Source organism: Coregonus lavaretus (assembly GCF_964263955.1).
Source record: "Coregonus lavaretus genome assembly, chromosome: 17".
Lineage (NCBI taxonomy): Eukaryota > Metazoa > Chordata > Actinopteri > Salmoniformes > Salmonidae > Coregonus > Coregonus lavaretus.
This window is the reverse complement of record NC_140004.1, coordinates 17,878,400-17,895,639: the sequence shown is the minus strand read 5'-3', so window position 1 is coordinate 17,895,639 and position 17,240 is coordinate 17,878,400. Positions and strand designations below refer to the sequence as shown.

General features: G+C 42.8%; 1 protein-coding gene across 4 annotated transcripts; it reads right to left on the bottom strand.

Annotated features, from left to right (window-relative positions):
- Positions 1–196: 196 nt before the first annotated feature.
- Positions 197–15,425, bottom strand: LOC311144433 (E3 ubiquitin-protein ligase RNF34-like). Of its 4 annotated transcripts, none has more exons than XM_084180444.1 (8): positions 15,324–15,425; positions 14,266–14,369; positions 13,101–13,319; positions 11,110–11,493; positions 5,183–5,245; positions 4,807–5,008; positions 4,640–4,669; positions 197–3,546 (listed from the first exon to the last, which is right to left on the bottom strand). In XM_084180444.1, exons 3-8 carry the CDS (start codon positions 13,302–13,304, stop codon positions 3,359–3,361), a joined length of 1,071 nt encoding a protein of 356 aa, XP_084036570.1. In that variant the 5' UTR covers positions 13,305–13,319; positions 14,266–14,369; positions 15,324–15,425; the 3' UTR covers positions 197–3,358. The 4 variants fall into 4 exon arrangements, with proteins under 4 accessions (XP_084036570.1, XP_084036571.1, XP_084036569.1 ...); XM_084180445.1 differs by having other exon boundaries at positions 14,266–14,364; XM_084180443.1 differs by lacking the exon at positions 14,266–14,369.
- Positions 15,426–17,240: the final 1,815 nt, after the last annotated feature.

Genomic DNA, 17,240 nt, shown 5'->3' with positions numbered 1-17,240 from the left:
ATGGAAGCTGCTCTCTGCAGCTGTCTTCTCCTAGACAACGGTATAATCTGGCACTCTAAACACTAGTTCACCCTACAGGATTGCATTCATTTTCCTGAAGCATTTTCCCATTTATCAAATTCTTAATCGCATTTTTCAAAGGGGTGCCAAGAACAAGTGGTCTGGGCATCACTACATATCAGACAAGTAGACAAAGTCAAACTAATGTAATCTTTAATTATCAAAATAAAAAGTTCAACATTCCCAAATACAAAGACCAGACGTTGCACAATTTGTTTAGCATATCCTTCCAACAGGAAGTGCAACCTGCTCAGTTACTGTAATCTCTCGCATGTGACATCTTTTTGGAAATAGCAGCAATGTTGACTGTGTGATACAGTAGAGTGCTTGGTATTTTAAAAGAGAAGGAAACAAACATCAGTAGGGAGATAACATCTCAAACCCAATCTCAGTGCCTATGTCTGAAATGGCACCCTATTCCCTGGCCTACAGTGCCTTGCAAAACTATTCATCCCCCTTGGTGTTTTTCCTATTTTGTTGCATTACAACCTGTAATTTAAATGGATTTTTATTTGGATGTCATGTAATGGACATACACAAAATAGTCCAAATTGGTGAAGTGAAATTTTAAAAATAACTTGTTTAAAAAAATACTACAAAATAAATAACGGAAAAGTGGTGCGTGCATATGTATTCACCCCCTGAAGCCCCTAAATAAGATCTGGTACAACCAATTACCTTCAGAAGTCACATAATTAGTTAGATTGCACACAGGTGGACTTTATTTAAGTGTCACATGATCTCAGTATATACACCTGTTCTGAAAGGCCCCAGTCTGCAACACCACTAAGCAAACGGCACCATGAAGACCAATGAGCTCTCCAAACAGGTCAGGGGCAAAGTTGTGGAGAAGTACAGATCAGGGTTTGGTTATAAAAAAATATCAGAAACTTTGAACATCCCACGGAGCACCATTAAATCCATTATTAAAAAATGGAAAGAATATGGCACCACCACAAACCTGCCAAGAGAGGACCACCCACCAAAACTCACAGACCAGGCAAGGAGGGCATTAATCAGAGGCAACAAAGAGACCAAAGATAACCCTGAAGGAGCTGCAAAGCTCCACAGTGGAGATTGGAGTATCTGTCCATAGGACCACTTTAAGCCATACACTCCACAGAGCTGGGCTTTACGGAAGTGGCCAGAAAAAAGCCATTGCTTAAAGAAAAAAATAAGCAAACACGTTTGGTGTTCGCCAAAAGGCATGTGGGAGACTCCCCAAACATATGGAAGAAGGTATTCTGGTCAGATGAGACTAAAATTGAGGTTTTTGGCCATCCAGGAAAACATTGTGTCTGACGCAAACCCAACACCTCTCATCACCCAGAGAACACCATCCCCAAAGTGAAGCATGGTGGTGGCAGCATCATGCTGTGGGGATGTTTTTCATCGGCAGGGACTGGGAAACTGGTCAGAATTGAAGGAGTGATGGATGGCGCTAAATACAGGGAAATTCTTGAGGCAAGGTTCACCTTCCAGCAGGACAATGACCCTAAGCATACTGCTAAAGCAACACTCGAGTGGTTTAAGGGGAAACATTTAAATATCTTGGAATGGCCTAGTCAAAGGCCAGACCTCAATCCAATTGAGAATATGTGGTATGACTTAAAGATTGCTGTACACCAGCGGAACCCATCCAATTTAAAGAATGGGCAAAAATCCCAGTGGCTAGATGTGCCGAGCTTATAGAGACATACCCCAAGAGACTTGCAGCTGTAATTGCTGCAAAAGGTGGCTCTACAAAGTATTGACTTGGGGGGGTGAATAGTTATGCACGCTCAAGTTTTCTGTTTGTTTCACAAGAAAACATATTTTGCATCTTCAAAGTGGTAGGCATGTTTTGTAAATAAAATGATACAAACCCCCCAAAAATCAATTTTAATTCCAGGTTGTAAGGCAACAGAATAGGAAAAATGCCAAGGGGGGTGAACACTTTCACAAGCCACTGTATATAGTGCACTACTTTTCACCAAAGCCCCATAGGGCATTGGGTGCCATTTTGGACACAACCATTCAGACTGATGTCATCATGCTCTGCTTTTCATTTGGGGACATACCGCTCAAGCAAACCAATGCAGTAACACATTTCAATCCACCTGACAGTGAAACCTTACTCTTTAATAATAAACTAATCTGAGGGACATCTTCAATTCAATTACACATTCAAATCAAATGGAAAAAATATAGATATGTACATCTCATAGTGATATGAAACATTATATGCAACTGTACAGCAAGTCACTTTTCCTCTACATACTTCATATTCCACAAGTGCCAGTTAACTTGCAGCTATATATTTGATTAAAACTACAATAACGTATCAATTAAAAACAGACAATATCCCCTCCACTTCCAAGAAAGGAAACTGAAAATATTCAAAGCATTGTCGCTGCCTGATGGAATTACGTGCTCATAACTCAATTGTAAATTTGCATTTAGTTTTTCCATTTATTAAAAGCAGTAACTCCCCTCAATGTTGTGCTCTGAACATTTGATGACTCTAGGACCAAGAAAATGTATTCGAAATAGCTTCTGAAGTTTCATTATTGTATGTTCGTTAATGGGAAAATATGGTCATTTTGACCATTTCCTGAAAAGTTTGTTTGTGACGATATCCACAAGTTGGTATATTAACAAACAGAAAACAGGAAAAACATATTTGAATGTATTTAGCACCAGTTTTCTTTTTCATCTTAACATTCAGTGCTAAGACTATGACAAAGAGCAGATAAGATATTGGATATTGCCGTTATGACAGAATTAAAACACAAATATGAGACTTCCTTTCAAATCAAAATTGACCTCTATATGGGAAGACATTACATGATGGGTTTGGTCATTGGGACAGGAGGAACAGTGAGTTACAAGTCACAATTAGTGGTTCACTCTGTAGGTACCTGGGAACGATGGTGCGCACTCACAGCTCACATTCTTGTTTAAAAGTCAACATTAGTAAGAAAAAGCATAACATAAAGATACGGTAGATAACAAAACGTCAAGGATGTGTTTAGTAATGGAATGGAATGGGTAAATACAAGGGTAGACTGCTTCTCTCCTTTTCATTGGTCAAACACTGATTAGTCCCCCAAAACATAAATGGAAAAAAATAATGAGAACACTTCATCTCTCAAATTCATGATCAAGTTCACAAATAATGTAAGCATTTCAGGGGATAACAACAGAACACCCACAACTAGGACAGAACAACACAAAGATATGTTTCTCTGGATGTGAATGTTTTGTTGAAGATGTGACACGGTGGTGGTGATGATGATGGAAGTGGTGGGTTGAGACATTAGGACTTGAAAACGTGCACGGCTCTCACGACGTACTGCCTGCAGATGGGACACTCGCTCATCCGCTTGCCACACTTGGTGCAGGTCACCATGTGACCGCACTCCAGGAGGACGCAGTCGATCACGGCGTCCATGCAGATCCTGCACAGGTTGTCATCCACATTGGTCAGCTGGGCCTTCTCCCCATCTGGAGGAAGACAGAGGGGAGGAATCAGAGAAGAAAGCAAAATAACAGGACATTCCATACATAGAGGGGAGGAGAGGAGAGCGATGATGATGTCAAGCCCTGGAGAGGTCGAAGAGAGTGGCACTGCCAGAGAGAGAGATCACTAAAATATCTCCTTGCTCGCTTATCCAGGGTCCCTTATCTTAGGAAGATCATGGCTGGTATAAACCAGAGGGCAAGCGCCATACAGGCTCCTGGAAATGTCCCTGTCTGATAAAAAAGGCTTCGCTATGAGGGGTTTCCATGACAATGAGACCCCCTTCATCACCTGACGGTGTATCAGTGGAGGTTTGAATTCAGACCCCAGACATCTTACAGCTGTATAGATTTAGCTTTATAGACACGTGTGTGAAATTATCAGACATCTTGGGCTTTCTAAGAGGTAATAAACTTAAAGATGGCGCTTGGATGACTGGTTCTTACTTGGCAACGGAAAGGGGCAATGAGGACCTCCAACAGCTAGACATGCTCAGATGGCATGAAGGTACCTTTGGTATGGATGAGATACAAAGACAGAACGATGGATGTGCAGCAGTAGTAGTGGTGGTGAGACCACATGTAGTAAGTAAGGTGATACTCCCTGCATGCATCACTAAGGGCTGAGGGCTGTGTATGAGGTTGGATGCCTGTGTTACATGCAGGCTGAGGGGCCATGAGATGGTAGGAGTGACCAGGTCAACAGTAGGAGTGACCAGGGGAAGATTTGCCTTTTTCAGATACCTTACCTCCAATCCCTCCATTGCAGATGGGAGGAGGGGGCAAGGCCACCACTTGTGTGGAAGGAGTAAAGCAACAGTCATTAAATACTGATTCTTTTTTATTTATGTTTTACTACAGAAATCAAGTCAGAAACAACCCTTGCTACAAAGCATTGATGGGATACAGGAACTCTGATGGTACAATATTAAAGTACAGTAATGAAGATACTGTACGTCCTGAGCTAGAATATCACTGACAAGGACTGAAGGGTTACATGTCAAGTAGCTGTACTTTCCATTCCTGTTACACAGACTATACATATCATCACGAAAGAGACAGAGGAGTGATATTTTACCTGCAGTTATAGCTGTGTTCACGTTTTCCACTGGAGGATAGAAAGAAAACACATTTAGATTAATAACTACTGTACACCATTTTGATGTGCAAACATGGTGTGGTAATGACCATAGCAGTTGGCAAGCCAGCTCAAATGGATCTGGGACCAGGCTCACTGCTACTCACATGACTTCCTGTTCTCCTCGGTCTCCCTGTACAGGCGGCTGACACGCTCTACCAGCTCCCACTTCTCACAGCAGCCTGAATAGTTGACAAAGTTCCTGGCCAGGATCTCCTTCAGCTGTCTAACTGACAGGCCCTCGATGTCCCTCAGGCTGGAGATGTCTGAGAGAGAGGCCCGCGCTCGCGTCCGCATCTGAGGGCTCACCTGCAGGAGAGAGAGGAGAGTCATAAGCCATTACATACATGACACACACTGCACTGGAGAGAAAGGGGCAGATAGGACAGGATAAACTTGCACCCCTTTGAATAAGCTCCAGATGCTGTGAGAGGACATTTTTCAACAGTTAGCAGCCTACTGGGAGTGATGTTTATTATTTACCTCTGGTGTGTGCTCACTGGATTCCAGGTTCAGGAGGGAGAGAGACGTGGCGTCTCCTATATCCTGTTCAGACAAAACAAACAAACACATGACTCAGACAGAGGGCTGTGGCAGTCATTACATTTCGTCAGCCGGTTATTGTCATGCAAAAGGCTACCAGTCTCACGATAATTGACCGTCAATTAACATAAACACGTTTAGCATCTCCAGGCCTCCATGCATACAAGCCACTGATGCACGCCTTTGGAACATCTACATTTAAAAAAGTAGAATAAATCAATTTAATATACACCATCACAATAAATCCATTATTTATTTTAGGCAGGTCTAAAGAAACATTATGATATGAAGGAAATGTATTTTAGAAGAACAGAATATGAGTTGGCCTACTGTATGTTATCTAGCTAAGTGCCATGCCATAGGCTTGGTCATTTATCAGACAAGATATGCTTATAAGTTCTGTGCCATTATTTTACATTACTTTATAGTAAGAAGAATGTAATCGAACTTAGCTGAATAAAAAATAAAGGATATTTTTCCCATTACAGAGCGAGTGCACATATGAAGTGGCTATGTTGAGCATAAAGGTGATCATTTGAAACAGGTCCTATAGTCTAGATTCAGAGTTATTTGGCAACTTAAGTTGTGAATGATACAAACATTAGAATGTCTCAGAAATCAGAACATATATGGGCTGCATGATGAGACTATAGGCTATTGTAAAAATAACTTGCGCTCTGTTCCTTGCCTCAGGCTACACACATCAGGTGATCATATTTTCACCCATCAGACTATTCTCAATGTAATCAAGTCTTCACTAATATGTAAAATTTGTTTCGATTTACAATAGCCCATCATCAAATGGGTAGGAACAGGGGCAGGGGAACAAATACATGTCATCTGTATGCACTCTAATGCATTTTTCACTCATGCCGGAAAGGCTACTCCTGTTATGTCACTCCACACATCAACCACTGTTTGAGGAGCATGCAGCCTTTCGCTGCATGACAGGTGATATTCCGCCCAAACTCTGTATGCCATGGGCTCTACAACCTTGTTCCTGCAGCTACCCAGTGCTTAATTTGGGAAACCAAGTGAAATCTGTTCAGGAACATCGATAGTAACATGTTTTCACAACAAAACATATTTAATTAAACTGTTGACATCCCCTCTCTCTGCTCGCTCGAGAAAGGAATGGAGAGAGGGGAGGACATGGAAATGCATGGTGGTGAGATATTCTGTAGCTAAAAGGTAATGAGTTAGCCTATTATTATGAAAATATATTTTTTTTTTTATCCCTATTACTAGGCTATTCAAAATCAAATACAAATGCACTATAATTGTAGGCTAACTCTGTAAGCCGCCCTGCACAATTAATGAACCAACGGCATTGCCTAGGCCTACACTTTATTCTCTGTACCCAACGCACTAGAAGACCAGTTCTTAAAGCTTTTAGCCGTATCCTTATCCTAGTCCTCCTCTGGTGATGTAGAGGCTAACCCCTGCAGCCCCCAGTATCACTCCTACTCCCCAGGCACTATCATTTGTTGACTTCTGTAACCGTAAAAGCCTTGGTTTCTTGCATGTTAATATCAGAAGTCTCCTTCCTAAGTTTGAATTATTCACTGCGTTAGCACACTCTGCCAACCCTGATGTTCTAGCAGTGTCTGAATCCTGGCTTAGGAAGGCCACCAAAAATTCTGAAATGTCCATCCCCAACTATAACATTTTCCGTCTAGATAGAACTGCCAAAGGGGGTGGAGTTGCAATCTACTGTAGAGATAGCCAGCAGAGCTCTATCATACTATCCAGGTCTGTGCCCAAACAGTTTGAGCTTCTACTTCTAAAAAGCCACCTTTCCAGTAATAAGTCTCTCACTATTGCCGCTTGCTACAGACCCCCCTCAGCCCCCAGCTGTGCCCTGGACACCATATGTGAATTGATTGCCCCCCATTTATCCTCAAAGTTCGTACTGCTTGGTGACCTAAATTGGGATATGCTTAACACCCCGGCCATCCTACAATCCAAACTAGATGCCCTCAATCTCACACAAATTATCAACGAACCTACCAGGTACAACCCTAAATCCATAAACATGGGTACCCTCATAGATATCATCCTGACTAACTTACCCTCTAAATACACCTCCGCTGTCTTCAACCAGGATCTCAGCGATCACTGCCTTATTGCCTGCGTCTGTAACGGGTCCGCGGTCAAACGACCACCCCTCATCACTGTCAAACGCTCCCTAAAACACTTTAGCGAGCAGGCCTTCCTAATTGAGCTGGCCCAGATATCCTGGATGGATATAGATCTCATTCCGTCAGTAGAGGATGCCTGGTTGTTCTTTAAAAGTAATTTCCTCTCAATCTTAAATAAACATGCCCCATTCAAAAAATACAGAACTAAGAACAGATATAGCCCCTGGTTCTCCTCAGACTTGACTGCCCTTGACCAGCACAAAAACATTCTGTGGCGTACTGCATTAGCATCAAATAGCCCCCGCGATATGCAACTTTTCAGGGAAGTTAGGAACCAATATACACAAGCAGTTAGGAAAGCAAAGGCTAACTTTTTCAAACAGAAATGTGCATCCTGTAGCACGAACTCCAAAAAGTTTTGGGACACTGTAAAGTCCATGGAGAATAAGAGCACTTCCTCCCAGCTGCCCACTGCACTGAGGCTAGGAAACACTATCACCACCGATAAATCTACAATAATCGAGAATTTCAACAAGCATTTTGCTACGGCTGGCCATGCGTTCCACCTGGCTACCACTACCCCGGCAACCAGCTCTGCACCCTCCGCTGCAACTTGCCCATGCCCCCCCCGCTTCTCCTTCACACAAATTCAGACAGCTGATGTTCTGAAAGAGCTGCACAATCTGGACCCCTACAAATCAGCTGGGCTAGACAATCTGGACCCTTTCTTTCTAAAACTAGCCGCCGAAATTGTCGCAACCCCTATTACTTGCCTGTTCAACCTCTCTTTCGTAACGTCTGAGACCCCCAGAGATTGGAAAGCTGCCGCGGTCATCCCCCTCTTCAAAGGGGGTGACACTCTAGATCCAAACTGTTACAGACCTATATCTATCCTGCCCTGCCTTTCGAAAGTTTTTGAAAGCCAAGTTAACAAACAGATCACCGACCATTTCGAATCCCACCGTACCTTCTCCGCTATGCAATCCGGTTTCCGAGCTGGTCATGGGTGCACTTCAGCCACGCTCAACGTCCTAAACAACATTATAACCGCGATCGATAAAAGACAGTACTGTGCAGCCGTCTTCATCGACCTGGCCAAGGCTTTCGACTCTGTCAACCACCGCATTCTTATTGGCAGACTAAATAGCCTTGGTTTCTCAAATGACTGCCTCGCCTGGTTCACCAACTACTTCTCAGATAGAGTTCAATGTGTCAAATCGGAGGGCCTGTTGTCTGGACCTATGGCAGTCTCTATGGGGGTGCCACAGGGTTCAATTCTCGGGCCGACTCTTTTCTCTGTGTATATCAATGATGTCGCTCTTGCTGCTGGTGACTCTCAGATCCACCTCTACGCAGATGACACCATTTTGTATACATCTGGCCCTTCATTGGACACTGTGTTAACAAACCTCCAAACAAGCTTCAATGCCATACAACACTCCTTCAGTAGCCTCCAACTGCTCTTAAACACTAGCAAAACTAAATGCATGCTCTTCAATCGAACGCTGCTGGCACCCGCCCACCCGACTAGAATCACTACTCTCGACGGGTCTGACCTAGAGTATGTGGACAGCTACAAATACCTAGGTGTCTGGTTAGACTGTAAACTCTCCTTCCAGACTCACATTAAGAATCTCCAATCCAAAGTTAAATCCAGAATTGGCTTCCTATTTCGCAACAAAGCCTCCTTCACTCATGCTGCCAAACATGCCCTCGTAAAACTGACTATCCTACCGATCCTTGACTTCGGCGATGTCATTTACAAAATAGCCTCCAACACTCTACTCAGCAAATTGGATGTAGTCTATCACAGCGCCATCCGTTTTGTCTCCAAAGCCCCATACACTACCCACCACTGTGACCTGTACGCTCTTGTTGGCTGGTCCTCATTACATGTTCTTCGTCAAATCCACTGACTCCAGGACATCTATAAATCACTGCTAGGCAAATCCCCACCTTATCTTAGCTCATTGGTCACCATAGCAACAAGCACCCGTAGTATGCGCTCCAGCAGGTATATCTCACTGGTCATCCCCAAAGCAAACACCTCCTTTGGCCGCCATTCCTTCCAGTTCTCTGCTGCCAATGACTGGAACGAATTGCAAAAATCTCTGAAGCTGGAGACACTTATCTCCCTCACTAACTTTAAGCATCAGTTGTCAGAGCACCTTACCGATCACTGCACCTGTACACAGCCCATCTGAAATTAGCCCACCCAACTACCTCATCCCTATATTGTTATTTTTATATTTGCTCATTTGCACCACAGTATCTCTATTTGCACATCATCTATCATTCCAGTGTTAATACTAATTGTAATTATTTTGCACTATAGCCTATTTATTGCCTTACCTCCATAACTTGCTACATTTGCACACACTGTATATATATTTTCTGTTGTATTTTTTGACTTTATGTTTTGTTTTACCCCCATATGTAACTCTGTGTTGTTGTTTTTAAAATCGCACTGCTTTGCTTTATCTTGGCCAGGTCGCAGTTGTAAATGAGAACTTGTTCTCAACTGGCTTACCTGGTTAAATAAAGGTGAAATAAAATAAATAAAAAATACTTTATATCCCAAATGTATGAATAGAAAGATTGGAGCATAGCATAAGTAACCAATCCATCCAGTATGCATAATAATACAGTCCACACTCAAAGGCGATTAGTAATTTTGGAGTTTAGGCTAGACTAATTACATAGCAAAGACATCTTAAATAATGTTGTTTTTGTTTTTCTGCCATGCGTAATATGCAGTAGACTATGTGTTGTATAATGGCACAATCATCTCAGGTTGGTTTTTTTCAGGCTTGGGCTCATACTGTATTTCAGCCTATGAGTATGCATAAGCTCTAATATGCATATGGGTGTTCTTGAATGAATCATCACCTTAGAAAGCCCTGTCCATGTTGTTGGCTTTGAAACAACATCCACAATGACCATGTTTTCCCACTCAGTTTCAACCTGTTGTTGAACTTCTTTCTTCAAATTGATCAACCACAGTAAGGCGAGTTTGATGTGATTTCCGATTGCATTTGCATTGATGTCAGAGTGGTTAGAGGGACAACAGAGCCCCGAGTACCAGGCCATTAGCAACCTGATCACAGGAGGTTGGTGGCTTCTTAATTGGGGAGAACGGGCTCGTGTTAATGGCTGGAGCGTAATCAGTGTAATGTTATAAAATACATCAAACACATTTTTCTATGTGTTTGATGCCATTCCATTTGCTCAGTCCCAGCCATTATTATGAGCCGTTCTCCCCTCAGCAGCCTCCTGTGGACCTGATGGTCGTTAGCTAGTTGGGTACTACCAATGCATGTCCTGAGTGCATAAGAGGACATTACCATGACTCAACGGTCACATGGAATTTTACTGCAGTCATTACTCATGACTGCCAGTAATATGGTCACCGCAACAGCCCTACTCAGACAGAAACCTCCACAGAGCACTATAAATCCTTAAAATCCAGGCAGGGATTAGGATTAATCACCTGCTGTTCAGTCCATTGATACCTTGGGGACTACTATGTTTCCATTCATAGTAAAACTTATACTGCTCTCTGCACCAGCTGAACAGGTAAAGTACAGGTATTTATAGCAGTCATCTCTTAACTTAGACCTGTCACTTCCAGAGCACACCTAATACCTTTCACACTCCCTCTCTACCTGCATGACATGTACTGTACCTGGTTGGTAGTTGGGAAGGGTGTATAAGAAGTATGTGTACCTGGTTGGTAGTCCCTGAGCTGTCGCTCCTGCTGAGAGCTTCCCCCTGAGAGGCGGAGACTGAGAGCGCAGACAGCTCAGAGGCGGAGCGTGTGGCGGAGGGAGGCAGGGTGTAGAGGGAGCGGGAGTTGTCGTGGTCCGCCTCCCCCTCGGTCCCCTGGTGACACAGCACCAGGTCCACCAGGTCCTCCTTCTCCCTGCATGTGTCTGTGGGGACGTTGCGTAGCAGCAGGTACTGCCGCAGGTCTTTGACCCTCAGCCGCATCAGCTGTGGTCTCTGGAAGGCCGTCCCCTTCAGCAGGTGGCATGTGGCACATATACGCAGGTTCTCCTGAAGCACGGAGCACAGAGTGCAGAAACTCTTCTTACAGTCGCAGCAGATATGCTGGGGGAAAGAGAGAGATAGTGTGTGCGCATTAAGCAGGTGAAGAGACATGGACAAAGAGTAATGTAGGCTCCAGGGCACACTGTGCCTTAATAGGATCCACAAAGCCTGACCAATACTCTAGGCTAATCTTCAATATAACTTTCACAGGCTATGTTGGACAGATGAGAGGATGTGGGGTATTGGAGCTCCAACAAGCCATGAGGAAGCAGAAGATCGATGTCTTTATACCATTACTGCATTTTTCAATCATGTGTATCTGTTCCCCTCCCTCTCCAGACATTTGGACGGGAGGCAGGCAGTTCATTTCTTTCATGTCACAAACATCAAACAGTAATAACATGCAAATGGCAGGATTAAGCGCTGTGTTGGCATGGTGACTCAGAGCAGCAGAGGGACCAGTTCAGACAGAGTAAAGGAATTCAACCCTGCAATATGGAGATGACATCTCCCTCTACATTTACATTTACATTTTAGTCATTTAGCAGACGCTCTTATCCAGAGCGAATTACAGTTAGTTCGTTTTTTTATTTTTTATCTTTCATACCCCCCGTGGGAATCGAACCCACAACCCTGGCGTTGCAAACGCCATGCTCTACCAACTGAGCTACATCCCTGCCGGTCATTCCCTCCCCTACCTTGGACGACGCTGGGCCAATTGTGCGCCGCCACATGGGTCTCCCGGTCGCGACCGGCTACGACAGAGCCTGGATTCGAACCAGGATCTCTAGTGGCACAGCTAGCACTGCTATGCAGTGCCTTAGACCACTGCGCCACTCGGGAGAACCTCTGTCATCACAACACAACCCTTTGACTATTTGCATTGACCACCCTTTTTTTACACTGCTGCTACTCACTGTTTATTATCTATGCATAGTCTCTTTACCCCTACCTACATGTACATATTACCTCAATAACCTCGACTAACCTGTACCCCCGCACATTGACTTGGTACCAGTACCCCCTGTATATAGTCTCGTTATTGTGTTACTTTTTTACTTTAGTTTATTTAGTAAATATTTTCTCAACTCTTATTTTTCTTAAAACTGCATTGTTGGTTAAGGGTTAAGCATTTCACGGTAAAGGTCTACACCGGTTGTATTCGGCGCATGTGACAAATAAAATTTGATTTGGAGTGTAGCAATTACCTCTGCTGTGCCATGGGCTTGTAGTAAGTGCAGTCTCATGAGTCTCATGACGTAACTGGCTGTATTCAGCATATCCTATTTTGGCTCTCTCGGAGGACACATCAGATTACGTCTAAGGACAGAACTAATCAACATTGGCCCTTACTTAACAACATGTAGGCCTACTGTAGTAGGGTGTGTCTGAGGATGAGTGGCAAAAGAAACAAGAGGGCTACTCTGATCAAAAGTCTAATCTAATAAAATATCTAAGAATATCAGTGTATTCAATTTGATAGTGTCTCCTCAGTCAACACCAATTATAAACTATTCTATGGCTCAAATACCCAATCAGGTTCCTTCTTGGTCACCCCAAAGCCTATAAAAACACCCGTAACCATCTGGGACAAGCCTACAATCATATAGGCCATTCACACAGTAAGTCTACTAGCTGCCCCAATGGTCCCCAAACCCAACACCTACCTTCCTCCTGAAGACGGAGAAGGCCTGGCCACAGGCCTTACATACGAGGCTGGGGCTCCCTGAGGTTGTGGGTGGATATGTGGCGTATCCTGCGCTGGGGGCAAACCGGAAGGGTCCGGCACCGGCTCCGAACCCAGGCTGCTGACCTCTAACTACCCCTGTGCCCATGACGTCATTCAGCAGACCACAGCATGAAGCCCACATGGACGAGGCCCCCGCCTGGAGAACACAGACAGCAGTGTTTAGAGACTGCACAGCTCCACAGACGTGAAAAGGTGTCACCACCTCAGTGAGGTATCCCTGTCAAACATCACCAGCAACAGTCCTGTAGTGTCGACAAGCCTCCTCTAATTGAGCTGGGACCCATCTGTGAAACACCAGACAGCCTATATTCATTATCACAGTGGAATCTACAAACGGATTGGCTTGATGCCGCAATGTATTGCACACAGGTTATTGCAAGTCTTAAAACATCTCCTAAAAATAGAGTGGTCAAGGAAACACTGGCTATTATACTCTTAATATTGCAGCCACAGGAGAGGCTGGAGGCATCACTTTGTTATGGCTGAGGAAATTAAAAGCATAGACCATAGCTCTGTGGTGACTGAGGACGGCACAATAGACTAGACATGCCCAGGAACTGCATGCTGACCAGCCCTAATAGACCTACATCTAGCACATCCTAACAAACTTTCTCTAAATGGGATACTTTGTCTGCAGGGGAGAATGTGTGAGAAAGCAAAGGTGTGTAGTGGAGAAATGATTAATGCATCAGATAAACTAACAGACTAATTACCTCGATGAGTGGCTGCAAATGATAACTTGATATCTGTTCCCTTGCCATTTAATACTAGAGAATGCATTCCCCTGTATTAACATGGGAAGATAATTCCACAAACTAAATTTCAGTTCAGCTCCCATCTCTATCAATGAGGTAATCCGTTTCCAAACGTTGGCCCTATCATTTTCCCATTACTTTTGATCCTAGTCTCTGTTACATGAACAATAGTACTGAGCAGTAGTCAACTAGAGGAATATATTTACTCAGACAACAGGTCAATTTGTGCATAAATTGGTGTACTACTGTTGTTAATACTGTTGTAATACTGTTCCATTTTCTGCTCTCAAGTTGTTAGTCTAAATGTGAGTCTGTATTCATATTTACATTTTTTTGATGCGTTGTGGGGGTGTTTCTCTTGAAGGTGCAGTTTCTCCTGGTAAATCAGCTTGTGTACATTGACTTGTACCTGCATTGAGCCCCCTACTGATCTGAATTATACAAGGTTCTACTAATCATCCACTCATATCTGCAAAATACCACAGTTGTCTCTAAGTTTGAGATTGTATCATGATTAAATTAAATAAAGTATTTGGTCGTATCCTTACTAATGCATATTCATTGAAGAGAGATAGTACAACAATAAAAAAAAAGTTGAATTAAGTGGGCAACAATGTGATAATTTTATATGAACATTATAACTCCCACTATAAAGGCTAAACGTCAATACACCCAATGAGCGTTAGGATTTCTACAGATGTGGAACCAAACAGCCTAAAGACAACTGTAACATAAATTCCAAAAAATCAATCGACAAGAAGCTTTCTTCCTAGGAGGGAGGATTTGAACTATGCATTAAATCACAAATATCAGTCACAAACAAGGAAAGACTAACTGTGCTAGCTAGTACCCTAGCGTTAGATGCAAAACATAAAGCCATTACTGTGCTACTCTTCCTTGGTCGACTCGTGGGGGTAATCATCAATAGTAATGACATTGAACATTAATACTGGTTATCGAGAAACTGCCTGGATACACTGTGTAATCTAGCTAGCTAGCTCTTATATACAGTTAGAGAAGACAATCTAGCTAAAGTAGCTAGCTAACTAGTTAGCCTATTTCGGCAACATTGTAGCTGTACCTAGTAGCTACATACTGACAGTAGCTAATAGCTAGCTGCATTAGTTACCAAGCATCAATCCTACAGACAGAGATGATTGAACTCAGCTCACTCAACATAGCTAACGTTAGCTGGATATATATAGCTAGTTAGCTATCTATTTATTGTTAGCTAACTAGCGTGTGTAAAAATAAAAAGAACTGTGAGCAATCTAACGTTAACTAGCATATTTGCTGACAGTCAACTAGCTAGCTTGACAGCAATGACCGACTGAGAATTGCGGTAAGTAGAATTTCAACTACAAATATCAGGAAAATAATTGTACCTTCATAGCAACTCCGGGTTGTGGAATTTGTGGCAAAAAAATGATAATCTGACCATTGCAACAACCCAGAGATCCTCACTTTATTACGTCTTCTGTTCTTCTTCTGTGGGTTTAATGGCGGACTACAACCCAAAAAGGTGTATTGCCGCCACCAACTGGACGGGTTGAAACCAACACAAGGTAAAATTTTTAAAAATAAAAATAAAACTCCATACGTAATAGGGAAACTTAATCCACACAAATAAAAATAGTACATTGACAAAACAAAACTCCCACTTGTTCCTTCTTTCAAATATCTGTATCTCCCTTCTCAGGCTTTAGGGCCTGAGAGGGTGGTACTGCTTGTGACAAGATTCCATGTAACTCCTTCGCCTAGAAATCATTCAGCCCCAGGAACAGCTCCGCCACATCCACAATGATTTATATCTTCCTGGACCTTCTCTCCACCTTGGCTGTGTCATTAATCACCATAGCTATAAAGGCCACAAAGTCCACCTTCTTAACCTTTCAAATGTCAGGATCCTGCTGGTGAAAGGCAACCCCTGCAGCCTGCAGTGAAGGCCTATCCACCACCATGGACTCTTCAGGTGCACCATTCAAACCCTCATCCCTTTTAACAGCTGCTGCATATGAAATGCTTTGAACTCTTCCTTCCTTCCACCAGCATCTGGAGCTTTAAGGGAGACAGCGGGCGTGTTCGAGCGGATCAATTTTGTCAAGTCGTTGACGCCTTCCAAAGTGTGTTGCATTATGGGGATGTGCCTACATGACTGCCTGCATGAACTTCATGAAAACCATGTGATTAAAGTTCATGAAGTTTTGACCGCAGTCGACTGTAAATTTCTGCAGTTGCTCTTCACCAACTACTGCCGCATTCATGTGCTAGTTAGAACTAGGAAACTCTGAAATTTCCGACATGGTTGAACGCGGCACGTGCATAGAGTACCACAGTGAGTCATAATACCCTTAAAACCTAGCAGTCAAAAAGGCAAATGGTTCCAATCGTTCACCTGTATATTCACTTGTATTTACCCCCCTAAAATGAAACGCTAATTAGCTGCTAATGTGGCTATCATAAAGAACTAAAAATGCCATGATGATCTGGACGAGACTGAAGAATTGAGGCATGGTTATCAAAATGTCACACCAGGGTAAGCCTAAACAAAACACAGCCCTTATTTTAAGTGTTTCTAAAATCCCCTAAAGGAAAAATGAATGGTGGAAAAACTATTGGAACCATTTCCCTGTTTGACCGCTAGGTTTTATGGGTATTATGACACGTCCACTGTGGGGCTCTATAACTACAACCAGTTAGCAAGTTTTACATTTCAAAGTTTCCTAGTTCCGACTAGCACTTGAACATGGCATTCATCTTGCCGCCATCACCTGTGTTGTGGGAGGCTCTATAGACCACGCCAGCCTTGAGTTCAATCATTCCTATGGCAAAAATAAATAGGAAAGGTATAGGGTTTTGGGATAAACGCCGAAAATAAGGTCTGAGTTTAAGACAAGCTTAGGAGATCTTATGTGTTTTGTTCTATGAGATATCAGTCAGTTAACATGATCTTTATGAATTATGACCCTTTATGTGCTTTTTAAATTACATAAATGCAGAAAAATTGACAAAAAGTGACGTTAGCTGATGTAGATTACTTAAGCATCTAAAGTAAAAGTATAAATCATTTCAAATTCCTTATATTAAGCAAACCAGACGGCACTATATATATATATATATATATATATATATATATATATATATATATATATATATAATATTTTTTTTGTATAGTCAGGGGCACACTCCAACACTCCATCATTTACAAATGAAGCATGTGTGTTTAGTGAGTCCGCCAGATCAGAGGCAGTAGGGATGACCAGTGATGTTCTCTTGATACAGTGAGGGAAAAAAGTATTTGA

Bases quoted from the DNA above. Each gene is read 5' to 3' on its own strand.
- LOC311144433 (XM_084180443.1), bottom strand. The intron at 11,494-13,100 runs GTAGGTGTTGGG...TCTTTCCCCCAG, and splicing joins TCTCCGTCTTCAGGAGGAAG to CATATCTGCTGCGACTGTAA. The intron at 3,547-4,639 runs GTAAAATATCAC...GTCTTCCTCCAG, and splicing joins GAACACAGCTATAACTGCAG to ATGGGGAGAAGGCCCAGCTG.